The following is a 26,779-nucleotide window of genomic DNA, read 5'->3' as shown; positions in this document are numbered from 1 at the left end:
CCGGGGGCTGGCAGGAGGCACCAGCTGTGCCACCGCCCGCGCCGCCCTTTGCATCGAGCTGTCCCCAGTGCGAGGGGACGGGGCCAGGTGGCCCCATGGCACAGGGACTGTGCCACCCCTCTGCCATACCCCCCCCCGACCCTGTCCAAGGAATCCTCACGCCATCCGTGCCAGCGCTGCCGCCCCAAACCCCACCCGCGGCCGCAGAATGCGGCATCTTGATGCCAAGCGGTGGGAAATGCGGGATGCCAGGGGGTGGGTAATACCGGGGGTCTCACACCCTCGTCCTTCCCCCTAAAACCCGACCCCGGCATCTCCTCCATCCCCCATCCGCGGCCTCCAACACCTCCAAGGCGGTTTTGGGGTGGTTTTCTCCTTCTCAGTCCTTTTCTTCTTTCCCCTTTCCAAATGCCAGGGAAAGGTGTGAACGGATTTTTGGAAGGAAACGTCTAAATTGGATGAAAAACCTTTAATGCCGACAGCCGGAGCAGCTGGAAGGACAAATATAGCCGGAGAGGAGGAGGAGGAGGAGGACGGGGACGCGGTGGGAGGTGGTGGCCGTGCCGAGAGCGACACCTGGTGACAGTCACCCCCCCGGACACGTGTGAACACGCGTGTGCCACCTCAGGTGTGTGCACACCTTGGCGATAGGCGTGTGCGCCGGGACATCCACCCGGGAGGTGCGAGGCCTGCTCCGGGCGGAGATTCCCACAGGAATGCCGTGGGATGAGGGTGTCCCGCGGTGATCTGCTCCGTGGGAAGGCCCCGTCCTGCTCCTCCTCCTCAGCATTCCATCTCCATCCCCGGAGCAGGTTCCCAGGGCTGTGCCTGCAGCCTCGGGATGCTCCGATGGTGCCACCGCCGCGACCCCAAGGCCCTGAGAGCGCTGCGGGGATGAGGAGGAGGGAAGAGCTGCTCCAGATCCCACATTTCGAGCCGAAGGAGCAGGGAGCGGCCAGGAATATCGGGATGGAGCAGCCGCTGCTCCAAGGAGCACAGTCCAAAGGGGAAAGAGCCGAACGGCGGAGATTTACAGCGCCGGCTCCGGGCAGCCCCCGGCCATTTGGCACGGCAGCTGCTGCCGAGGAAGTTCAATGCCAAAATAAATTAAATGGGATAAAAAGGCCTGGTCACCTTTGGATCGGGATGCCGCAGGAGCCGGGGCCACGTGGGGCTTTGTCTGGCGGCAGCGGGAAGAGAAGGTGGGATGAGAGGGAGCTGGGGATGGCATCGCGTCCCTTCTGCCTTCCGCGGAGCCGCGGGCAGGGAGCAGGAGGCTGGATTAGGGCTCCAGCCGAGTGCACGGCGCCCAGCTGCCCCTCCATAAATCAGGGGAGGCCGGGTGGGCGCTGGGGGCTCTCGCTCCTGCTCTCCCAGGCACCGGGAAGCGCCCGGCGCCGCCGCCACCCCCCCACCATCTGCACAGGGATATATTTTAAGAGGTGTCAGCGCAGGGATCGGAACCAGGCGAAAGGAGAGCGAGAAAGCCGGGGCTGGAACGGGAGAAAGCGGCCGGGCTCTGCGGGGATGGAGGCACGGATATCGCCCGGGGAGTCACAGCTCCTCCGGCTCCCCCTCGGCTCACGGAGGCGATTCCTGGAGCAGCTCCGGCTGCCACCATCCCAAATTCCTGCCCGGCGCACGAGGGCTGGGACAAACCCTCCCGAGTCCAGCAGGAGCCACGATGAGGTTGGAACAACACAGAGCAATGTCCTGGAGGGGTTTCTGTGGAGGAAGGGGATGACACAGGCACAGCTCCCTGCCCTCGTGGCTCTGCACAATCCATCCCCTCCAGGCACCTTGCCGTCCTCTCCAGCGCCCAAAGGGCTGCCAGCAGCTGGGAGAAGGTTTCAGGCCAAAGCTCAAGCTCAATCCTTCCCATTCCTGCAGCACCATCCCTTCTCCCCCCTTCCAATCAGCTCCAGGGTTCCTGTTCTCACCATAACCAAAACCAGCCCCTGCTCCAGCTTGGGCATCTCCCACCAACACTCCCTGGAGTAGGGGGGGGAAACCAGGGCTAATGATGACTCGGAGTTTAATTAGAGTGGAATTTGGGGGCTTGCAGAGGCTGGCAATGCCAAATCCCACCCCTCTCACCAGGAGGGAATAAAAGGCTTTCCAAGGAAAACACAAGTTACCGTGTGATTCCAAAGGCTACGGGGAAGCAACGGAGCAAAAGGCAAGCAAGATACAGTAACAGGAAATATTTAATTTTCCAATCTCCACTTCTCCATTTTTATAAACTGAAAAGAAAAAAATTTTTTAATATATTACAAAATATCTGTACAGAGACAAAGGTACAACCGAAAAAAGGCGCGCTCGGTCTCCAAAGGAAACTCGGGAGAGAGGTACAGTAAGAGTCTGACCAGAGGCTTCTCTGCTGGGAACTGCTACAGCGGGAGAATTTGGGATTGAACCCAGAGCCAGGATGGGGGGAAGGAAGGGGGAACTGCCCTCACCCCCTTGTCTGTAACTGCACCGGCTTAAATCCTTCCCAACGCACAAATCCCACCCAACACACGAATCCTTTTGTCTTCTTTGTGCAGAGCGTTGGAAAAAAAAGGTAAAATTTAAACAAAAAAAAAAACCTAATAAAAGGGTGGGGAAATAAAAGAGGTGGTGGAAGCCAGGAATGGTGCCACAGCCTCCCAGGACCTGGCCAGGCTGGTCCCTCCCAGAGCCCACGGCCCTGGCAGGGCTCGAGCTGGGACCAGTTAGGAAAAGCCACTGGGAGTGGAATAACGCGTGAGGCCGGGGGCTCAGAGAAGGGAATGGCAGAATCACCTTCCACAGGAGCTCCCAGGGCCCCTGGGGACAGCTGGCAGCTGCCACCGGCCAGGGAACAGATGCTTGGAATGTCCATCCCTCACTGGAGGTGGGACAGGAGCCCTCAGCCCCTTCCCAGCCCTGCTGCAAGGGATGGAGCTGTGCCAGAGCGGGTTTGGGGACACCCAGCTGGGAGAGGCCACCCTAAACTGGGCCTGATCACCCCCAAACTGGGACCAGTGACCCCCAAAGTGGGACTGACCAGCCCAAACTGGGGCCCCAAAGCCGGGATGACACTGGCACAAGGAGCAGGTTGAGGACGGCTGGTTCCCGGCAGCTTTCCTGGGAATGTGCCAATTTGGAGAGACAATAAATAGGCATTGGCTTCCTAAGAGGATTCAGCACAGGAATCAGACTTTTCCTTCCAAAGGGGATGGGATTGGGGAGAAAAGGAACAGCAGCAGCTCCACGGCAGCCTGGAGCTGGAGCTGGGAAAAGGGAAAATAGAGAAATTAAACCCCCCCTGAAGCCCCTCGGTGGATTCAGTGCACTCTGTGTCTCACAGAACTTCTCTTTTTTTCCTCTCTGCACATCAGGTATGAACTAACTTAAACAAAACAAAACAAAAAATAAGCCAACAACAAAAAAATCCCAAACCCTACAAATTTCCAGTGGGAATTCTGCAAACAGCATTGCTCCCCAGTGCTGGGAGCCACTGGGCCCTGCACATTACCAGCAAATAAAAATAAAAAATAGATCTATATATTTCATTTCTCTCCCTTTCTTCCTCCCACGGCCAAGCTGGGTAAGGCAGGATCTCCCCAGGTGGAGAAGTATCACCTATTCAGGTGCATTTATTTAAATTTATCTCTCTGTATAAAAAAGAAATTAAATCCTGTTAGTAGCAAGAAGGTCTCTTGGTCCACCCCAAAACTCCCTTTTAACACTCCAGAACTGTTGGCTCTAAAAATTAAATGTTTTCCATAGGAAAGGCCTACTTGGGAGGGAAAAAAAAAAAAAAAAAAAAAGCTGATAAATAGGTACCTTTGTTTTATTAATCTCTTTTTAAGTCTCATTGAAATGAACAGCGCAAGGGTCTGTGGGAGGAGAAAAACCCATGGTAAATACTTCCTTGACAACAACAAAAATAGAAATATGCTCATGGAAATGACACAGGAACACCTGGAAAAACCTCCAAGGGCTGAGATGTGACCGACCTTGGCAGGATGGGCAGCACCAGCCCAGGATTCCGGGACAAATCACTCCCATCTGGTGGTAAATCCCACCAGGTGTTGGGATTTTTGTTCCCTTTTTTATAATTCCTGAAGTGTTCTGGAAGTTACAAGTGACAGAAATCCCTGGGTTTTTTTTTTTTTTCAGGGAGGTGTTCTCCTCGGCTCTTAAAAAAAAGGAAAATTAAAAAAAAAAAAAAAGACCAAAAAGAAAAAAAGAAAATCCCAACTGTGAAGTTACAGCAGGAGGGATCCAGTACCCAGAGACCCTTCCCAAAAATCAATGTACTGAGGCTGCTGTCACAGGGGACAGGACTGGCCCTGGAGCAGAGGGAAAACAGGACGCTTCATGGAAAGAAAGCAAACATCAGATCAATTGAACACAACCAGTGTCACATCCCAGGTCCCCACTGCTGGGATAACCCATCCAGGAGCCTCTGCATCAATAAATTCCCCTTTTCATTTGTTGTTTTTTTTTTTTTTTCTTAAAGAAATGGGGAAAACAAACAACAACAACAAAAAAAAACCTGCTTTGGGAAGCAACCTTCCCCCAGCCCTCCCTGACCCACTGGCAAACTCTGGTGCCCAACTTGGGAAAACAGCTTTTTTTTTTTTTTTAATTCCTTCTTCCTTCCATTCTTACTTTTCCATCAATCCCTCCCCTCCTGGCTCAGTTTGCTGCGGGGTTGGGATTATTTTTGTCACTAACCAAGCACGGGAAGCCCCAGTGGGGACCCTCTGGCAGCTCCTGAGTGAGGGAGGGATGCTCAGGGAGCTCTGCAGCAGCTGAAATGCGGACGAGACCTTGCTCTGGCCAAAAAAACCCAAAAAACCCAAAAATTTAAAAAAAAAATTAAAAAAAAAAAAAATCAAGTCCTGTGGCTAAAGGAGGAGAGAGAGGCAAGGGGGAATCTCAGTAGGGAACCCCCCGACCCCGGCCCCCCCGTGGAGGCACTCGGCCAGGCCCTCGGAAAGTCTTCCCGTAGGAAGACGGCGCCTGGGTTGGGGCACCCCAGCTGTGACCTGTTCCTGCCCCACTGGAACCGGCTGCTCCCGGCCCCAACTCGCCGTAACTCTGCATTTTGGCCTCTGGATGTACCAGCACGTTGTTGTTGTTGTTGTTGCTCCCCTCGGATTTGGTGAAGGATTGCCCGAGCGAGTGGATGGTGACGGGGACTCTGGCGAAACGCAGGTCCTGGTCCCCAGGGAACTGCACCGAGCCCGTGCCCTGGTAGTTGCTGCTCTCCCCGAGGTGGCTCACGGAGCCCAAGAAGGTCCTGCTTTTCCCCAGGGGCTGAGCAGAAGGTTCTAGCAGAGTCTGGCCCGGATTGAGCTCGTCGGCAGCGAATCCCGCCTCGGAGCTGCCGTCGGTGCCGTAAGTCCTGGGGTGGGAGCGGCCGTAGTCCGGGGCCGGCGGCTCCTGAGCGGCGTGGCCGAGCGCCTCCGGGTCCGGCTGGGCAAGGAGCTGGAGCAGAGCAGCCGTCACGGCCGGGTTCAACTCCTGGGCTGCTCCGGAGAGATCCCCTTCGGCCACGGGAGGAGGCGGCGGCGGTCCGGGGGGTTCGGGGGGTCTCTTCTCTGGTGGTACAATGCCAGGAGGACACGCTGTGGAAGGGTGACTTCTTTTAAACACCGTTTCAAACAGACACAAAGACATATTCTAAGCAAATCAAACCAATCCCTGCCGAGGCCGCCCCGCTCTGGGATGCTCTGGGAAGAGGCGGAGAGGCTGAACGCTGGCTGGGACATCAACGTTCATTAACCACGTTCATTAACGCTTTGGGCTCGGCCCCACGTACCCAACTGGCCGGCAACAGCTGTCCTAACACCTGGGCACCGGTGCAGGGAATTCCCGCTCCCAGATCAAAGGCTAATCCCGAGCAGGAGGCAGATGTGGAGCCACACGCCAGCTCGAACTCCCCCCGGTGCCAGAGGGACGCGGCTCCGGCTCCAGGGGCGGCTCAGGGAGCGTGGCCAGGGTGTGCTGGATTGGAAAAAACACACAAACCCGAGGCCAGCACACAGGTGCCAGCTCCTGAGAGCCCCCAGGGCACCCCGAGGGCAGCGGGGCTCCTGCCCCCTCCCAGCCACCCCAGCCCTGCTGCCCGACCTTGCCAACAGAGTCCAACACAACCCCGAGTATGCACAGACTGTCCTGAGCATGAGAAAAGCCTTCTGCCTCCTCCCCCCTGCCCCTTCTTCACCCCTGATTTTTTCCTCCCAAGGCAGGATGCGTTTCCCTCCTGGAAGAACAAAGCTCCGTTTTCCCCAGCCCGCCCTGCTCTGTCCTGTGAGGCCGAGGAAGCACCAAGGGGCTTGGCTGGGAGGTGGGAGAGGGAGCAGAGCACTGCCCCTCCCCTGAGGTGACACTGCAGGTGACACCGCTGCAGGGACAGGACACAACCTGCTCCACTCCCAAACCCAGCCCTGCCTCCTCTGGAGCAACACACCTGAGCTGCCTCCTCTCCCTCTTCCCCACGGGGAAAGGAATTACTGGCGATGGCAGAGCCCACGGACACCTTTTGTTGGAATCACATCCTCAAAACATTGGCAAAACTGGTTATTAAAAAGGTCAAACTTTATTGTGAAAACCAGTAGTCTTCCAGGACCACCCCTCCACCCGTATCCGTCAGTCCACTTTGAAAACTAGATTGTATTGAAATCCAGAAAAAAAAAATAAAACAACAACGGAAAAAAAAAAAAAAATAACCCAAAACAATCTTCAGGTAAAATTTTGTAAAGCCAAGCTGATCTGGGGAGAGGGGACAGCAAATCATTCCAAAGAATTATCAACAGAGAACAACGGCATCGAATTCCATCTGCTCTACAGTAACCTAGTTATCTTCCAGGACTAGGGCAACAACAACAGAAAAAAAAATAAAAAAAAAAAAAAAAAAAGGAGGAGAAAAAAAAAAAAAAAGGAAAAAAAAAAAAAAAAAAAAAAAAGCACGATCACAACTGGCTCGTGGTGGGCGGGTGTTGAAGGCACGAGAACACAGCACGTTCAGCTACATTGCAGGAGGTGGGATCGGGCCAAAACAGGCTCCCCGGAGAGTCTGAGACATACTCAGGAGGCGCTTCTACAATTTGGTGAGGTCGTCACAGGCTGTTGCTAATAAATTCAAAAAATCAACAGAAAACAACAAAAAAAAAAAGACATGGAGACATTTACACTCACCTTTGGAAAGGAAATCTGAGAGCTCACTGACACAAGCAGAGGGGTTTTTATGCTCTATGAGAAGCAGGGGTTTGGTTCAGCTTCAGGAGTTGCTGAGTTTCGGGGCTCAAAAATCAGCTCCAGGTAGAATCAGGCATTGGTGGGTGCTCAGGTTTTACCTACACAGCTGCTACTATCCCTCCCTTCAGCACTCACCACTATTTTCAGCTCTTTAAAATCATCTCTGCAGGTTTATTAGTTTTTTTTTTTTAAGAGGAAAAGGAAAGGGGTTGGTGAAAAAGAGCTGGGAAAAAACGCAGAGATGCAGCAAAAAAACCTCCCCGGGTGTGCAAGCTGATTGCTGGGGGAGGTTGAGGAAGAACTGACCCTCCAAACTTCCCTTGCATTTTTTGGGCAAACCCCAAAACCTCCAATTCACCTTCACTGGCCCACACACAAGGGAGCACTCATGAATTTTAGGGTAATATTTGCCTGTTTGGGCCGTTTGCAGCAACCTCCTGAGCAGTCCAGCACTTACCGCAGGGAAAGGATCAGGATCTTTTCTCCTGAAGTCCAACCACATCCTACCCCCCTTCCCTCCTCCCATCCACTCCCCTGCTGCTTCCTCTCCCCCCAAAACACTCCAACACTCACTGCTGGCTGCAGCTCCCCCAGGAGCACTGCCTGGGGACGCTCTCACTCCTCACACCGGGTTCATTTACCTGTGCTCTCCTCGGGATGCCTCGTCGGGGTTTTCCTGGGCCCCCGCTGCTGCTGCTGCTGCTGCTCGCTGCTCTTCTCCCCGTTGCTCTCCTCCAGGGTTATCCCAGGCTCCTGGCTCTTCATGAGCTGACTCAGCAGAACGGCCAGCACGTTCTGCATGTCTCCCTGAGCGCTGGCTGCATCCGGAGTCCTCTGCTCCTCCGGCACCTCCGCGGGCTGCTGCTCCTCCACGGCTTCCGCCGGGGGCTCGTGGTGCTGCGCCGTGGCCTCGGTCAGCGCCGTGATGGACTGGTTGAGAGCCTCCAGCTGCTGCTGCATCTCGGGGTTGGAGTGGACGTTGAGCAGCTGGGCCATCTGCGGCACGCTCAGGTCGGTCTGGCTCTGCAGCAGGTTCAGGAGCACGGCCAGCTCGCTCTGGTTCAGCTGCTGCGTGATGTCGCCCAGGCCTGCGGGACACGCCGGGGGAGCACGAGTGGGGAGGTGAGCTTTGGGGTCTTGGTAATGTATGTACTGGTAATGAACAGCCCTTCCCCATGTCCCACAGGAATGAACAGCCCTTCTCCATGTCCCACAGGAATGAACAGCCCTTCCTCACACCAGGAATGCTCTTCCCCATGTCCCAGAGCCATGATCTACATCTCACAGCAATGAACAGCAATGAACAGCCCTTTTCCATGTCCCACAGCAATGAACAGCCCTTCTCCACGTCCCATAGCAATGAACAGCCCTTCCTCACACCAGGAATGCTCTTCCCCATGTCCCAGAGCCATGATCCACATCCCACAGCAATGAACAACAGCCCTTTTCCATGTCCCACAGTAATGAACAGCCCTTCCTCACACCAGGAATACCCTTCCTCATGTCCCAGAGCCATGATCTACATCCCACAGCAATGAAAAGCCCTTCCCCACGTCCCAGAGCCGTGATCCACATCCCACAGCAATGAACAACAGCCCTTTTCCATGTCCCACAGCAATGAACAGCCCTTCTCCATGTCCCATAGCAATGAATAGCCCTTCCTCACACCAGGAATACTCTTCCACATGTCCCACAGCCATGATCCACATCCCACAGCAATAAAAAGCCCTTCCTCACACCAGGAATGCTCTTCCCCCGTGTCCCAGAGCCATGATCCGCATCCCACAGCAATGAACAACAGCCCTTCTCCATGTCCCACAGTAATGAACAGCCCTTCCCCACACCAGGAATACTCTTCCCCATGTCCCACAGCAGTGAAAAGCCCTTCCTCACACCAGAAATACCCTTCCTCATGTCCCAGAGCCATGATCTACATCCCACAGTAATGAAAAGCCCTTCCCCATGTCCCACAGCTATGATCCACATCCCGCAGCAATGAACAGCCCTTTTCCATGTCCCACAGGCAGGAGCATCCCTTCCCTGTGTCCCACATCCATGATCCATATCCCGCAGCAATGAACACACCTCTTCCACATCCTAGAGCAAGGAACATCACTTCCCTGTGTCCCACAGCTCTGAAGACCCCTTTCTCCGTGTCCCACAGCTCTGAAGACCCCTTTCTCCGTGTCCCACAGCTCTGAAGACCCCTTTCTCCGTGTCCCACAGCTCTGAAGACCCCTTTCTCCGTGTCCCACAGCTCTGAAGACCCCTTTCTCCGTGTCCCACAGCTCTGAAGACCCCTTTCTCCGTGTCCCACAGCTCTGAAGACCCCTTTCTCCACGTCCCACAGCTCTGAAGACCCCTTTCTCCACGTCCCACAGCTCTGAAGACCCCTTTCTCCACGTCCCACAGCTCTGAAGACCCCTTTCTCCGTGTCCCACAGCTCTGAAGACCCCTTTCTCCACATCCCACAGCTCTGAAGACCCCTTTCTCCACATCCCACAGCTCTGAAGACCCCTTTCTCCACATCCCACAGCTCTGAAGACCCCTTTCTCCACGTCCCACAGCTCTGAAGACCCCTTTCTCCACGTCCCACAGCTCTGAAGACCCCTTTCTCCACATCCCACAGCTCTGAAGCCCCCCTGCCCATGTCCCCCCAGGCCGGGGGAAGGCAGGGATGCTCCGTGAGGAGGATTTTGGGATGCAGTGCTCTGGTGGCACGGCAGCAGCACCCCGTGGCACTGCACACACACTGCACCCACAGAGCTGCCGCTGCACTGTCCCCACACCTCCCCAGCACCACGGCACACCTGGCTGCTGCTCACTATCAGCTCAGCCCAGACAAACTGCCCCATTCCAGGGGTTGGGAAGGGGGGCACCCCGAGGATACCAGGCTATGGTGGGAGGGGGCAATGGATGAGGATGGTGATGGAAACCCCAAGCCCACAGCAGGGCAATCACAGCTTGGCCCCTCCCGAGATCCCCACGGATCCAAATCACTCCCTCCTGCACTGGGAAGGTTTTCCAGGATGGGGCTGAGCTGCTCTTTGGGCTGCAGGAAGGGCGTGTTCCCTGACACAGCACCAGGAATTAGGTCAAGCAGAAGGCAATTCCTTGCTGGGAGCTGGCCTGGGATCACAGGACTCTGTCCTGACCTGCAAGGATCCAGGTTATCCTAAAATACACCCTGGGAGTGGCATCACCTCCCTTCACAGCCCAATGACAAGTGACAAGGGTGTCCCTTCACACTGACAGTGACGCTGGAACTTTTTGGGAATAAGGCTGCAAGGGTTTTGGTTTCAGCAGCTTAAAATGGAGCTTCTCTTGCTGGTAGGCAACGGAGAACGGGACATTCTTTTCCCAGCTGTTTGTTAATCCAAGCACCACCTTTTGTCCATCTGCCATGTTTCACTGAACACATGGATTGTGCATTCCCTGGAGCAAGAACTGTCTTCCTCGTTACTTGTCAGCACAGCATTGGACACAAAGGAAGCCTTAGCCCATATCTGGGTTTTTGTAAGGCTTCGACAGAACAATCAGGGCAGCTTTATGTAAATCCACATTACTCCTCTCCCAACTATTTTCTGGACACAGAGGGGTTGGTCACTGCTTGGAACAGTGCACAAGTCCAGGTCCTGCCAGTCTGGATGACCTTTTCTGCAGCAAAGTGCACTAATGGACATTTCTGTCCACCAGCCTGACACTTCCCACACCTCATTTTCATGTATTGTATCAACAAGCTCAAACTTCAGCTCATTTGCACACCCTGGATGTGGCTACACCTTCCAGCCTATGGTTCCTACAATTTGTTCCTCCACTGGCTGAAGTGACTCAACGACTCCTTTCATCATTCAGCCTCTTCCAGAACTAATAACACAGCACAGAACGAATTCACAGTCAGCTCATCAGTGACTTCTGAAGGCCAGACAGAACCTTCTGCGTCTTCACAGCAGAGAGAAGAGAAAAAAAAATAAAACAAACGAGGACAGGAAGAACCTGGAATGCCCTTTCTGCAGAATTAGAGGTGAAACAACCAGACTGGCTTAAAAAACCAGACAAAAACCTCCCACACCCAGCGAGGGAACCTTTTTCTAACACCCAGGTGGGCACTGACCTACTGCATCTGCAGCACCAGGCTCTGCTTTGAGCTGGGCAGGCTGAGGGGGCACAGGACTGCTGCTGTTGTTTTTCACAGTGTCTGTGCTTGTAACAGAGGTAGTTTCTTTCCGAGAAACTTTTGATACCGGGGGCTCCTCCACGGCCATCCCGCTCTGCCGCTGCCGCCGCCGCTTCTTGCTCCACAGCTCGTGGCAATCCTGCCAGTGGGGGAGGCTGCAAGAGAGCAAAAACATGGCAGGGAAACCTCAGAACCCACAGATGGTGGTGCTCAGAGAAGATGTGGATCTCTGGAAGTGTCCCAGGACAGGTTGGATGTGGTTTGGAGCTGCCTGGGATGGTGGAAGGTGTTCCCCTGGCCATGGCACTGGGTTGGGATTTAAGGGCCCTTCCCAACCAAATTATTCCACGGTGAAGCTTTGTAGATCCATGTGATGCTGCTCCTCTTTTACAGATGGAGAAATGGACTCAGCAAAGGATATTGGGATGAAATTCCTCCCCCTGAGGGTGCTGAAGGGCTGGAATGGATTTCCCAGAGAAGCTGGGAAGTGTCCAAGGGCAGGTTGGAGCTGCCTGGGGTAGTAAAAGGTGTCCCTGCCCATGGCAGGGGTGGGACTGGGTGAGTTTTAAGGTCTCTTCCATCCTGGGATTCCATGATCCCTGACTGCAGCCAGACCATCACAGGGAGGGGCAGGTCCTACAGCCAGGAAAGGCAGTGTAAAAACTGTTTACTTTACACTGGGATCTCACTGCAGGAAACACAAAACCAGTGAGTGCAAGTCCACCAAGCTCTGCGAGTCTGGGAGTCAGGAAAGGCCCTTTCTTGAGAAGCACTCAAGTTAACAGGGATCTCAAAAGCTGTGGCTGCATTTCCACACAAACCAGTCATAGTTTTATCATCTGCTTGATGGGAGTGACACTGCTCAACCCTGGCAGTCAATTAACACATAGTCTTAATGAGGCTGGAGTACTTCTCCAGGGCAGAGAGAAGGGTGTGCTACACCTACTCCTGCACATCTTCCAGCAGAGCTTTAGAGCATTTCCCAAACATTAAACTGGGCTTTATAAACCCAACCTGCTATCAGGCAGAAAACCAACAGCACAGGAAAAGCCATTTGCACAACCACAAGACCAAACACAAGGGCAGAGTAGAGAGAAATCACAATTTTGACTGAAAACACCACCTCATCTCCTCCTCAAAGCTCACAGTGGGGGGATGGCAGCTGGGACTTACTCTGGAGGTGCCATTTTGCTGAGGTCAACGTCCTTCAGGAAGTCACTGTGCAGGGCCTGCTCTGCTGTGCAGCGTTTGCCAGGGTCCAGCGTCAGCATGTGGTCCAGCAGGTCCAGGGCAGACGAGGGAATGCTGTGGGGACAGTGGGAAACAGGGGTGAGCTCATGGAAAAGCTCAGGCTCAGAGGGACACCTCAGGCCTATGGGGAATCCACACAGCCAGAGCTCATTGCTCGTGATGCAGCAGCTCAAAGGCAGCAGCAGAGCCGGAATCGGGTGTGGGGAGTGGCTGGAGCTGTGCCTGGGAGGTTTAGGCTGGATTTTGGGGAAGGTTTTTTTCTCCCAGAGGGTGCTCAGGCACTGGAACAGCTCCCCAGGGAATGGATAAGTCCCCAAGGCTGCCAGAGCTCCAGGAAGGGTTTGGACCACACAATCAGGGACAGGATGGGTTTTTTGGGGTGCCTGTGCAGGGACAGGAGCTGCGCTGGATAATCCCCTGTGGGTCCCTTCAGCTGAGGATATTCCACGATATCCCCACTCCAATTTTTGCCATTTAGGAAAAGCACCTCTGACACAACCCCCACAACCTGCCCTAGAGACCATCCCCCTGAAGATACCACACATTCCAGGAGAGCTCCCAGCCCCAGGGAACCTCTCTGGAGGCAGAGGAGGTGTCTGGAGAAGGGACAGGGAGGCCAACCCCACTCACAAGGAGAACTCCTCGCGCAGGCGCCGCCGGTATTGCTTCTTGGGCTTCATAGTGTTGAAGTAGGGCAGCTTGATGACATCTGGCCACACAGCTGGGCAGGGGCTGCCACAGAGCCGGCTGGGGAGCAGGGAAGCACAGTCAGCCAGCTGGAAACTCAGCCACGAGGAGCACAGAGCCACCAACCCCAGGGAAAACACCTTTCCTAAGCAACTCGCTGCAGGAATAACCCAGGGCTGGGCACGGCTCAGGTGAGGTGGTAAAAAACAAGGAGGTATCAGCAAGAGGGAAATGTTCAGCTTGAGTTTATAGAAGTCAATGAAATTTTATTTTTCTTATTACTAAATTTGAAAATCTTAATGTTTCTTACTTGAAACTTCCCAAACTCAGTAAATTTTAGTATTTTTACAATAAGGGTGGCGAGTTCCTGGATTTTACACCCCTGAAGTGCCCAAGGCCAGGATGGACAGGGTTTGGAGCACCCTGGGACAGTGGAAGGTGTCCCTGTCCATGTCAAGGGTGGCACTGGATGGGCTTTAAGGTCCCTTCCATCTCAGGATTAAAACCATCAGTGTGACAAGTAATTCGGGTTTGTGATTTTTGGACTCAGCAAACAGCAAAGGTTTACTGAGGGCACATCAATCAGCAACCACACACCTGATGTCGATGTGGACACCTGACTATTGCCATCTGCACTCCCAGGCATTCCTGGCCCTGTTTTCCAGACAGGTTAGAGAACAAGGGCTCTCCTAACTCGCTGCCTGTGTGCACGAGAGCAGCTCCTGCAGCACCTCCCCTCGCAGACATGCGTGTGCAAAGCTTTACCTGATTAATTCAAGCTGAGCCAGTTCCAGATTGGCTTGAAAAATAGGCTTCTTTGTAAACAGTTCCCCGAGGATACAGCTGGAAGGAGGAAAAGCAAGAGGTCACGACACCAAACCCTGGGGATGAGCGTCTGAACACGGCAGCGTTTGTGCTCGGGAGCAGCTTTGCCTGAGGAGGGTGATTTGCATCAGGGCTTGTAGTGACAAAGTGACCTGTGTGTATGGAGTCCCCAGCCCTGGGCTCCTGGGAATCACCTCCTGCAAGTGGCTGCTCCGTGCAGGAAGCCCCTGACACGTTAACTCTTTGCAGGGAAAGGAGGATGTGTCAACGCGACAGAGGCGCAGCTCTGAGAGAGAAAGAAAGAGTCACAGCTCTCATTTCCTCCAGGGTCAGCTTTTGTTTGGATTTTCAACTTCCCTCTGCTGGCCCAAGCCATCCCCAGCTGCCTGTGGCTGTCAGGGCCAGCAGAGGAGCTGGGTTTGTGCACACACAGCTCTTGTACAGCTGGGAGGGAAAGACAGGAGAGAGGGAGAACCTCTGATTCCTGCAGTCCTCAGCATCTCTCCTTAAGGCACCAGGAATCAGTGCCAGAAGTAGCAGGGGGATGCAGGCACCTGGCTGGAATGGGAATAACCCCACACATGTGGAACAGGAACTGAGCAACTCGGCCTCACAGTCAGTAATTATGATTAATTACCGGTTTTCCCAGCCTCTCTTTGTGTTATAAACCCTGCTGAAGTTGAGATGGGAACATCCCAGTGGGAATTGGACACTCTGGGGAATCCAGCCTCAGCTTTAATGCTGAATCCTCCAGTCTCTGCTTCTGAATCACTTGGAAAAATGTTCCATCTTTGTGGCTGAACTGCCCAGACTCCTGCTCCCCAGGCTTCCTGTACTACAGAAACTTCCTTACACCTTCCTTACACCTTCCTTACACATCTCTCCTTAAAAATGTTTTAGCTGAAAAAAACCATCAGTGGCAAACAACAACTTAAAGAGTTTAGAGAGAAATTCTCTATAAAACACACTGAAGGTGTAGGAAAGGGCAAATATGACCACCCTGCATGGCTGTGTCATCCCTCTTGATCTCAGGGGTACATCAATATCAGACTGGTTTGCACTCCAAATAGTGAAAACTCTATTCTTTACCCTTTCTCATTTCAAAACAAAGGAAAGAAAAAAACCCCACCCTCATTCTAGGAGTTTTTACTGAGTGGTTTTAAGGAGGGAACAAACCCCCCCAACCCTTCACAGCAAAGCACTGTGAAGTATTCCTGCCTCATCCTAACACTGGGACACATCCAGCTGTGGGAAGTGGCCCAAATGAAGGAGCAGCTGCCCTGGGAATGCCCAGGAGCTGGCTGCAGAGGCAGGGCAGCAGAGCAGCACTCACCCACAGCTCCACACGTCGATGGCAGGGGTGTAACGTTCCTCCCCCAGCAGCAGCTCCGGGGGTCGGTACCACAACGTGATCACTTTGTTGGTGTAGGGACGGCTGCAAGGCGAAAAAACCCACAAAAAATTCATCCCAAGAACCACAAAACCCTGAAGAACTGCTTTTACTTCCCAGCTGCACTTACACGTGTCAGTGGCAGCAGTGGGGGGGGTTTAAATGTGTGCATTTCCAGAGCACCAGGCTGAGTTAAGGACAGCTGAGGGGGTACCATGGATTTTACAGGAATCAGGATTTGTTGTAAGTACCCAAGACTGAAAAACCCTGACCCTCAGCAGGCTGCCATCACTGAACAGGGACTGATCTTCCAGCAAAACCTGCTCCAGGGCAGGTCAAAGGCAAGCAGAGAAGAAGTTTTGGCTCCTTCTGGGCTGCTCTTCTAACAAAAAGTTATTAACACCAGCCAGGAGTGCATCTGTCCAACAGCTGGAGCTGGATGATACCACTGAAAACTATTTGTCAGGACTTCCAAGTGAGGGATTAACTAAGAAGAAAGAAGCTCATCCCACCCAGATAAACCCTTTCCCCCTCCTCACCTCTCCTCAGAGCTGTAGAGTCGGGCGAGCCCAAAATCTGCAAGTTTGATCTGCCCACTGAAAGACAAAAAAACCAGCCCCTGGTTTAAATCACAGTTAAATCACAGAATTACAGAGTGTACTGAGCTGTAAGGGACTTCTCAGAACCCAATTCCTACTTAAACTCCAGTTAAAGGGTGAGGAAACCTCCTCTGCAGCAAAAAAGCCTCACAAAGCCACATCTGCAGGAATTACTGCTGGATATGCCAGGCTTAAGTCCCCACTTCTGATGGAATGCTTCAAAGAAACACAAATTAAAAAAAAACAAACCACCATCACCACCAATAATTCAGTGTCATCTATATCACAAACCCTTCCCCAACAGGCCACTGTCCCAGAGAATTTTTTTGGGTGGATATTCAGACGTTTGGTTGTAATTATGGACAAAATTATTCTCACAGCTCCTGCTCCTGAGCACACCCCAAGGAGAGGACAGCACTGAGTGCTCAAAGCTCAACCCAGAGAAAAGAGCTTGGATCCACTCCAAAGTCACCTGTTGTTCAGTAAGATGTTGGAGCACTTGATGTCTCGATGAAGGAAATTCTTTTTATGACAGTAATCCAGACCCTCCATTAACTGTTTCATGAAAGACTTGATATGGTCCTCTGAGAAATGCACCAAGCCAGATTCTAGCAGCCCCATTAGGTCATGGTCCATGTACTCAAACACAAGGTAAAAGGCACCTGGGATAATAAACAGAGAAATGGTTGAAAACAAGAGAGACACAAAAAAGAGAAGGAATAAAAGGAGATTCAACTGTTGAAAGAGTCTTTATTATGCACAATGCTGCTGAAGTAGTTTGTTGGGGTTTTTTTTAACAGTTCTGTGCTGTTTTGGGCTTACTGCATGTCCTTTTCCCTCAAAAAGGGTAAAAAAAGCTCCCAAAACAACAAAGTATCCCCACCAAGCTGACTTCTGAAATTAAGTAACACTCAGAATAATTCCCTCTGAAGTTCGGACCAGGTTTACCTCCATGCCTTGGTTATTTTTCCCAAGAGAATTTGTTAAAGGGTCACTGCCATGCATGGTTTGAACTGGTGTTTGGGGGGCTACCTTCTCTCTCCTGGAAGAGAGGGTCCCAAACAAGAGCCAGTGGGATGTTGGAACTCTGTTTTTCCACAGTGACAGAGAACTTTCCACACTAAGTTAGTTGCCACTAATCAGTGTTAGAAATGACCCTGTAAAGGCCTGTGGTTTTTTTTTTTGTTTGTTTGGTTTTTTTTTTTAATAAGACTGCTCCCCTGTGACTCAGTAGAAATGCAACCATCCTTTGATCACTCCCTCCAACTGGAATCTGTCCTTTGAGGTGAGGCCAGGGCCAGACCCAACCTTCCTGGAACCGTAGGAGGGACACACACAGAGGCAAATCTACCCCAGAGCCCAGTTTTACACTAAACCAAAAGGAGCTGCTTTGTTGAAACCCTGGAAACTTAAAGAGTTTAGTATATAGTAATAACTATGGGGCAAGATGGAGGATTTGGGGTCTTGGCTAAGTCCTTCTTCTTCATGGTTTTGGGTGGTTTTTGCTAATTGGGTGAAAAAGGTCTGCATTGACCTTGGGTGGTCAATTATTACATTATAAGTAAAAATAATACAGCTGTCATCTCATTATTGGCTAGTTCATGCATAAGAAGACCTTGAAAAAACTTAGAAGGATCCATTTTCTACCTGCTGAGTTAGACCTCACAACTGGTGAGACCAAGAATTAACAAACACCGAGTCCAAACATAAAAACTGCGTCTCCTGTGTATTAATCCCGGCTCTAACAGGAAGAAAAGAAGATAAAAAAAACCCCACACCGCATCACATGAATGGAAACCACCCCTCAGAGGCAGCAGTACCTTTGTCCTTCTTGAAATCCAGTGCATCTTGTTTGTCCGTGACGATCTCCTTCATGTTGACGACGCTGCGGTGGATGAGCTGCCGCAGGATTTTGATCTCGCGGATGGCCGTGATGGGGAACCCCTCCTTCTCATTGTCCAGGCGCACCTTCTTCAGAGCCACCAGCTCACCTGGCAGGGCACAGCGGGGTCACAGCCTGCTCACCTGAGCTCCCAGAGAAGTTGGGAGCAGCCCCGAGCAGGGAAATGCCCGCCAAGGAACGGCAGAAGCAGTTTTGGTTATCTCCCTGCTCATTTTAGTGAAATCGCTGTGCTAGTTCTCACGTGATCCCTGTGCTTTTCCTAACCTGCTCCAGCAGAAAGGGGGAGCACAAGTTTAGCCTGGAATTTCCCAACCTTTGCTGCAATAAAGCCTGACAATTTAAAAAGCAGAGGCTCAGCTGGCACCTGTGGCCACCACAATCTTCTGACCAGGCATCAAACCCCACCTCACCAGCACAGCAGGAACCTGGGCACTAAACTCAAAATTCCAGAGCTCCTGCACTTCTGCCTCTTTTTGGAAAACACCTGGTGGAAGTCAGTGCTGATCCCATCACTCCTGGTTCTGCAGGCTTTTGTCACTGGCAGGGAGCTGAGCACACCCACGACAGCCTCGAGGTGGGATTTACCTGGAGCCCTCCTCACCTGTGTCCTTGTCCTTGGCTTTGTACACCTGCCCGTAGGTCCCTTCTCCGATTATCCCGATGATGTCGAACTTGTCCACGCAGCGCTTGCCCCAGTCGCTCTCCGTCTGCCTCCTCTCCCCATAGCGAGGACAACAGATTCTGCAGGAGGCAACAGCTCTGTCAGACACCTCAGGGGCATCCCAAAATAAAAAAAAAAAAACCCCACCTGCTGGACTGTGTTAATCCCCAAGATCCAAAAGCAAAGCTCTGGTATGGTGGCTCTGCGCTCCGAGAATTGGGATGTTCAGTTTAATGTAGTTTTGCTCTATAATCCCAATTATTCTCACTACAGGCACTGCTGAGCAGAAATGTTATCACACTACAGCAGGACAAAAATGGATGTTTTTGTCTGGGATGCTTTGCAGGATGCTGGATGTTTGATTTTTATTTAAAACGCTCTGGATAAAACATCAGATTTTGCTCCCTCAACAATTGCTTTGATTTGTTATCAGGGGAAGTTCTCTATGCCTTGAACAAGGAATGGTGGAATCCCAGAATGGTTTGAGTTGGAAGGGACATGAAATATGATCCAGTCCCACCCAGTGCCATGGGCAGGGACACCTTTCACTATCCCAGGGTACTCCAAATCCCCTCCAACCTGGATTAAGACATTTCTGGGGATCCAGGGGCAGCCACAGCCTCCCTGGACACCCTGTGCCAGGGCAGCTCCATGGCCAGAATTCAATCATAAAGTGCATGAAGAATCCAAATCTCCCATTTGGAACAACCAACTTTTGAAAGCAACAAGAGCTTTAGACAGAGATGCTCGCCCAGAGGTTTCTTCTGGCTAAATCAAAGAGAAAAGAGCTTTTTGGGTAGATGTGGCTGAAGACTGGACATGACACACTCCAGAAACTTCTACCATTAATTCTCAAATAAATAGGGCAAGCTGCCCTTAGCTGAGGGTCCAAATGTGAAACAACCCACAGGAATCAGTCATTACACTGAATAATACAGAAATAGGAACTTGTTTTCTCCCCCATCTCACTTCCCTCAATAAAAAAAAACACTCAAACCACTCCGAGGATTTAAGAAACTCAAAGACTAAATTTTTTTTTAAAAAATAAAATGAAGTCAGCCTTACTTTGGTCTCTTTTTGAAGGGTTGCTGAGGTGGTGTGGCTGCCTTTGGTTCTGGGGAGTCAGGAGGAGATGGGTCCCCCCCAGGGAGCTCTGGGGGGAGCGGGAGGTCCGTGAGTAAGTGTCGTGGTCTCTGCTCTCTGTCTTTCTTCACAGGTTTTGGAGGAAGAATCTCTTTTGGACTAAACTCCGAAAAGTTGATACAACACAAAAGTCAGAGCCAGTTAAACAAATGAAAAAGCCACTGCAGGACAACAGTTCTCTGGTTTGACAACGTGAGGTTTAAGTGTCAAAACTAGCACTTCCAAATATAAAAATGAGACAGCCTGAATTTACAATGCTAATACATCAGGAGAGAAAAGTGTCAGAGTGGAGCACATCAGGCAATGAACACACAGGTCTGCACTAGAACTTGCTCAATTTGCACAGATCAGTAGCAGTAATTTGGAGTTTCCTGTGAGGCAGCTCAGGGGATCAGCCAGCACCCACTTTCTGACCTTTACTTCCTCTATTTACTCCATTTATCACCATGAAATTAAGTGCTTGACTTGGTCAGGACCACTAGAAATACAGACCCAGAGTTAAACCTTCCTCCACAAAAAACTTTAAACCTCTAAGCAAAGGTCTGAAATGCGGATTTAACTCTCAAATGCTGCTGAGGAACCAAAAGTTGATTTTTTAAATCCAATTACCAAGGGCATCAGGAGTTTGGTTTAGGCTGGCAAGAGCTGCATGAGCAGAACCTACTTTCATTTTCATGTATTCAGTGAGGAGACTTCCTAGGTTTGAGTAGTCACGAATTCTTCATGCAAATCTCTGCTTCACCAGGAAAAGGAAAAAAAAAAAAAATAGGAGATCCAAACAGCCTTCCCAGGTCTGTTTTTAGAGCAAGGAGCAGGTTTGGTCTTTGTACCATCAGGTCTAACACTTCAGAATAAAGGAACTGATGGAAGTAGGTCGTTTTCCTAATTATTTTATTAGACACCGCCTAATCTGCACGACAGCCTCTTGTGAAATCTACTTAAGGAAGGAGGAAGACTAAAAACACCAGAAATTGGAGAGGCAGATGGGCTGAAAACTCTCCCCTCACAGACAGCAAAATCCTTTGGAGCAGAATAATTGTGTTCAATAGTTGTGTTCAAACGTCTACAGACAATCACAGGGAATTGTTAAGGCTGGAAAAGATCAAGTCCAACCATGAACACTGCCACATTCACCACTAAACCACAAACACACTCAGCTTTTGTCCTCAAAAACAATTTTTTTGTAAGACCACGGTAGGAAAGGCAAAGGTGTGTCTGGAGAGTGAACCTGCAGAGCCCTTTTACCAAAAATTCCCTTTTTTTTTGCCTTTTATCTGTTCAGTTCTCTATTTGCATACCAGCACTTGGTTCCTCTAAGCTCAATTCCCCCAGGACACTTGGGCTGGTCACCAGGGAGAGGAAACCAAACAGAGCCTCCAGAGCTGCCCAAGCAAAGAAAAGACCAAGAGTGAACACCAAGAACACAACAAAGGCTCCTTGGAGTTCCTTTCCTCCTCTCCTCTGAAGCAGCAGGGAGGGCAGCCCAAAAAACCAGCAGGGAGGGCAGCCCAAAAAACCAGCAGGGAGGGCAGCCCAAAAAACCAGCAGGGAGGGCAGCCCAAAAAACCAGCAGGGAGGGCAGCCCAAAAAACCAGCAGGGAGGGCAGCAGCCAGGTGAGTGCTGTGTTCCCAGGAAGCTGCACAAGCTCTGCATCAAACCAGGACAAAATCTGTACCAATTCCTCCTAAACAGCTTTTGCTCCTCTCCTGGTGAACTACCCAGGCCTAAAAGCATTACAGGAGGTGGTAATTCTGGAGAGGTGAAAGAGTCTTCACTTGAACGAGGTGTGTTCTGTCCCTGGACACTTCAAAGCCCAATTTCCAACCCTGTATTTGCCACGGGCTTTGGGGCTGGAATGTTCCCCGGGCTCAGCAAGGACAAAAGTCCAGTTCAAAGAGTTTTGCTCATAAAAACGAAGGCAGCTGGTGAAGGGTGAGATTCTGCACAGTCAGGGCCACATGGAACTGCCACCAGACTCAGCAAAACAAGTGGGATTTCCCATTCTTTTACTGGGGAAAAAAAAATAATAAAAAAAAAATCACACAGAGCCATTTACTGTGCCCCAGCATCACCCCAGCCCTGAGGTCAGGGATGAAACATTTTTTCACACCTAAGCCACATCTAGGTGACAAAAAATGGAGAGCTCTAGGTGTGAATGGTTGAAAAAAAATAAAATAGAAATTTGCAGGACAAGTTCTGGGATTGGAAAGGGGGGAACATTGCAGCAGGATTTGCTTTGACTGGATTTTGGGTTGGGAGAATCAGCAGCCAGCTCAAAGCTCCTGCTCAGCACAGAGACATTTAAAAGCAGTAATGTTTGCTGAACAACACCCCACAGCTCAGGGAGGGCAACAAACACACACCAGCCTCACTTTTAGGTTGGGGGCAGTGAGAGCATTATCCCTGATTGCCATCAATACCAGAATCATCCATGAGAATTAATTCAATTATTGAATATGTAACAATCAAGAACATGTAACACTTTATCACAGGGTGACTGGATCAAGTCAGAACTGTGGGGTACCACACTGGTCACTAAAAATGTGCTTTACTCCCCAATCCCAGCACATCTTTAGTGATGCCTGGGAAGATCCAGGAGTTTTTAGGAAATTACAGACTAAGCAGATCAAGCAAAAAAAAAAAAAAAAAAAAAAAAAAGATCACTCATGACCTTAAGAGCATTGCAACATACTAAGAGCTAGAAAAGGAGAGAAAAAAACCCAATATTTGGGGGTTTTTTTCTTCTCCATTCTGGATATTCTGCTCCTTTCTTCTCCTCACCAAAAGAAACTCCCAGAGTGGGGTTTTAAGACAAATTCATCACAGAAGCCACAACCACCCCCAGCTCAGCCAGAGCTACAATTACAGCACAGAGCCAAGTCTGCAGGTTTTGATCAGAAATGATCAGGAAATAAAGTTGAAGCAGGTGCAGTTTCAAGCATTTTTGAACTTTTTCAAACAAATTATGCCTGCTTCTCAAGCAATAAAAGATTGCATCAATTACTCAGGAATTAAGACAATACTCAAGTTAAACCAATGCTGGTTTTGACACGTGGGCATGTGTGGCTGTGTGAATCTGGAACAGAAAAAGCTCTAGTTTGTGTTCTTGTATTGGAATTGTTAAGCTTTTCCCTGATCCTTGAGTATAAGTTCCTAAAGAATTTGGCAAGCAAACAAACAAAAGGTAGTTTTAAAGTAAGTGTGCAAACAGCTCCACCACAAAGAGAGGCAAAATCCCAGATCCACGTTCCATCCCTGCAATAAACACGAGCAAGGAGTGATGTGAAACCTTTACCAAAGCAGCACTAAAGCAGCAGCCAAACTTCTTGTTTCCCACAGAGATAAGAGGCAACAAAATGCACGAGACCATAAAACTCTGCACACAAACCTGGCAGGGCCAAGGCCTGGAACAGCCCTGGGATAACTCCTTTACACCAGCACCATGGCTGTGCTCTGCAGGATAAGCTTAAAACTGTAAAACTAACCCCCTCAACCCCCCAAAAAACCAACCCTTTTTATTCAAGGCTTTGTTTTTAAATGCCAAGGGGATGCTGTGGTGTGACCTTACCTATCCAAGTCATCTTCCCCAACTAAAATAGGGGGGAGCGGAAGCGGAGGCAAGGTGGAAGTTTTCAGGTGTGGGATAGCAGCCGTCACAGACACTTGGGTTTTTGTAGCCACCTGGAGAGAGGACTGGGAGTTCACCTGAGAGGAGGATAAAGTAGACGTCCTTGGGTGGGAAGAAGATGGCAAAGACGTTGGGGCTGGAGGAGGGGCCTGGAGAGGAGTCACTGGGGCGGGAGGAGGCGGTGGGACAGCGGGTGACGGAGGCAGCGGCGGCAGCGGCGGCGTGGGGGGCGGAGGGGTGCTGGTGGGCAGAGGTGGAGGAGGGGATTTGATGGCGGGGAGGGGAGGCGGGATCTCCTTCTCCGCCGTCTCTGTCTCCTTTGGAGATACCAGGTCCTCTGCCAACGCTACAGGCTTCGAGTCTTTTGTTCCCGTGGGTTTGGAATCCCGAACTGGAACAGGATGTTTCCTCTCCGAGTTCTCCTCTGCCTTGGCTTTCGTTGCGTCCGCAGCGGCTTTCGGCTCCGCGTTGGTGGACGGTAAATTCACCGGGTCCGTGTCCGCGGGTTTCTCAGATTTGACGGTTTTGGTGACTTTTTTAGACTCCGTCCCAGCCTCCTTCAGTTCAGCCAAGCTGTTCTCCTTCCTAGCCAGGAAAACAGGGGAGCCTTTCGCCTCCTTCCCGTCCACCTTGGCCGCGGCGGCTGCGGCGGCCGCTCGCTCCTTCTTCTTCCTGCTGAGCTCCGCTCCCAGGCTGGAGTTCAGCGGGAGCCTGGTCGGGGAGATGCTGGAATGGCGACTGCGGGAGCCAGACCTCTGCTTTTTGCTGTGAGATGAGTGCCTTGAGTAGCCAGGGCTGCGGCTCCGGGACTTCACCGATTTCCTGGGGAGAGAACGGAGGGGAGAGGAATGAAACGGAGCTTCTCCCGCCCTCTGAGCTACTCACCGACAGCTGGATGCTGTATTGGTCACCTCAGAGAGTCCACAGCACCTGTCAGGAGAGACTGGAGGTACTGAAAGGAGTTTCTGAGTCAATCAGGACCAGTTTTACACCATCATCATCCTCCACCCCTCCTGTGCCAGCCCCGCCGTCACACCGGGAAGAGAAGGGAAGGATCAAGGCTGGACAAGCCCCAAGGGAAAGAGGAGATCACAGCTCACACACTCAACAGGAGACTTCAGTGAAAAAGAATGAGCTGGAAGTTTAGGAATCTTTCACAGGAATTACGTGGAACTTTAAAAGGAACCACGGATAAAACACCACTGTCCTCACGGGAATGCTGCCTCAGGAAATCGGGCACTTCAAGCTCATTCTGCCCCCCCTGGTTCTTTTACTGTCATCAGAACTCAAATTTGCATAGTGTGAATTGGAAGGAGGAAAAATAAAACCCAGGAATTTTAACTCTTGGTCTTGGTTTTCCTGTACAAAGAATGGGCTCTAAATGAGGGGTGTGTGCAGAAACAATCGTGGAAAATCCGTGCTAGGGGAGAAGCAAGGCAAGAAACACCTCACACCATCAGGGCTCTCCCTGCTCAGGAGAGAGGGGAAACTGATGGAGAAACTAAGATGGAAGTGGAAATATCAAATTCCAATGCCCATATCAAATTCCTGATAAGCCAGAACGGTTTCCTCCACTCCAGGAGGAACGAGGATCGGGCAGGGTGTGGTGTGGTGGGCTCTGATGCCAACAGGACAATCAAAAACTCCGAGTTCAGACCCTACAAACACTGTAACAGACATGACTCAGGACACATCTAATTTGGAAAACAAGGAATTCCCTCAGAACAGTCCCACAGCCGTCATAAAACACATTTAACAGCAGCAGTTCAAACACAGGTGACACTGGCTCCCTTGTAACCGTACTCGGAACGTAATTAACAACACCAATTAATATCATCCCAAGGCAGTAAACATTTGGAAAAGAAACTGGAGAAGTGAGACAACAGGAAGTTCCTGTCCCAGCACCAGCAGCACCTTGCAGGAGGGGAAGGGTCTCCTCATGAGGTGTGGGGTTTTCTCCCTACTCCAAGAATTCCTCTCTCCCACCTGGAAGTCCAACTCCAAGCCTCACTCTGACACTGCTCAAAGAACACCAGGGCTGCAGGTGAGTCCTCACCTTTAGACTTGCAAAATAAATCTACAACCAGGAGAAAAAAAGCAGGATCTGCAGTCCCACAGCTGCTTCCCTCCTCACCACACTGCTCTGTCCTGGGAATCTGCCTCAGGATCACCTCTTTGTCCAAGGTTTCTGCTCAGTCACCACGAGCTGGGAGAGCAGTTACCTTTTCAGCAGCTCCAAGACATTTTCAGGCTATGGAAAACATTCCTGATAAATCCTGTAGGATGTCACCTACTGCAACCACAAACAGTTTTGGGGTTAACAATTCCCTACTGCAATTCATCCAGGATGGATGGTTCAAGGTGCTGCAATGCCCCTTTCCCTGCTCCCTATCTTCCATCCTGTCCCATCCCATGATTAACCCCCAGGAGTTACTCCAATTCATGGAATCATGGAATGGTTTGGGTTGGAAGAGACCTCAAAGCTCATCCAGTCCCACCCCTGCCAAGGGCAGGGACACTTTCCACTCTCCCAGGTTGTTCCAAGTCCCATCCAACCTGGCCCTGGACACTTCCAGGGATCCAGGAACAGCTCCTCTGGTCACCCTGTGCCAGGGGCTCCCCAGCCTCACTGGAATTTAATCCAGCTGGATGCAGAACAATCAAACCAGATCACTCACCAGATCCAAAGTAAACTTCTCCAAAAGTCCAATTTTACCTTTTTTAATGGTGCTAGTTCAGAAATTGCAGCCACCAGGGACACCTGCCTGGACCAGGACAGGTGAGGGTGAGGCAGTGGTGGAATGGTCAGACCCTCTTAGAGGGGGCTGCTGCAGCTGCAGCACTTCCCAGGGCTGGAATAACTCCCTGAGCTTCCAGCAGCAAACATCCACAGTCCTCTTTTCCATCAGGAATAAATCCACCCATTCCCCTTCACTAAAAACAACCCCCCACAGTTACCACACAAACAACTGCTCTTCCCAAGCCCATTTTCCAGGCTGGTTGTTCCCGGCTGCTTTGTGAGACCTGAAAAAGGCTCCACATCCAGAAACCTTCCTGCTCTCCCAGCACCACTGCAGCAAACCTCACCTCTCATCCTCAGAACATCCACAGCCCCAAAAACACCAACACAGCACCTGCTGAGGGGCCTTTTTATCACTTTTGATCTCAGAAAAACTGGGAATAAAGTTAAAAAAAAGGCAATAAACAGAAGATGCACAGGTAGGTTTTGCTTCTGGAAGAAAACCATTTCCATCCTCTGGAATGATTTTTTTGTGGTT

General features: G+C 51.1%; 1 protein-coding gene across 2 annotated transcripts in view; it reads right to left on the bottom strand.

Annotated features, from left to right (window-relative positions):
- Positions 1–2,189: 2,189 nt before the first annotated feature.
- The window catches only part of CDK12 (cyclin dependent kinase 12), a 29,803-nt gene continuing 5,213 nt past the window's right edge, over positions 2,190–26,779 (bottom strand). The window contains exons 2-14 of one of the 2 annotated variants that reach the window (XM_066336661.1): positions 23,442–24,323; positions 19,795–19,971; positions 18,670–18,809; positions 17,986–18,156; positions 16,638–16,827; positions 16,106–16,162; positions 15,510–15,611; positions 14,117–14,194; positions 13,295–13,411; positions 12,587–12,718; positions 11,351–11,568; positions 7,878–8,324; positions 2,190–5,603 (exon numbers count right to left, since the gene is read on the bottom strand). In XM_066336661.1, the coding sequence (XP_066192758.1) occupies positions 4,912–5,603; positions 7,878–8,324; positions 11,351–11,568; positions 12,587–12,718; positions 13,295–13,411; positions 14,117–14,194; positions 15,510–15,611; positions 16,106–16,162; positions 16,638–16,827; positions 17,986–18,156; positions 18,670–18,809; positions 19,795–19,971; positions 23,442–24,323 (3,403 nt within the window). In that variant the 3' untranslated portion in view covers positions 2,190–4,911. Of the gene's footprint in view, positions 5,604–6,558; positions 7,111–7,877; positions 8,325–11,350; positions 11,569–12,586; positions 12,719–13,294; positions 13,412–14,116; positions 14,195–15,509; positions 15,612–16,105; positions 16,163–16,637; positions 16,828–17,985; positions 18,157–18,669; positions 18,810–19,794; positions 19,972–23,441; positions 24,324–26,779 lie in introns of those variants that run through there. The other variant, XM_066336662.1, reaches the window with a different exon arrangement.

The sequence above is a fragment of the Sylvia atricapilla genome, chromosome 27 (assembly GCF_009819655.1).
Source record: "Sylvia atricapilla isolate bSylAtr1 chromosome 27, bSylAtr1.pri, whole genome shotgun sequence".
NCBI classification, from domain to species: Eukaryota; Metazoa; Chordata; class Aves; order Passeriformes; family Sylviidae; genus Sylvia; species Sylvia atricapilla.
Note: the sequence above shows the minus strand (reverse complement) of the source record. Positions and strands in the feature narration are given on the sequence as shown.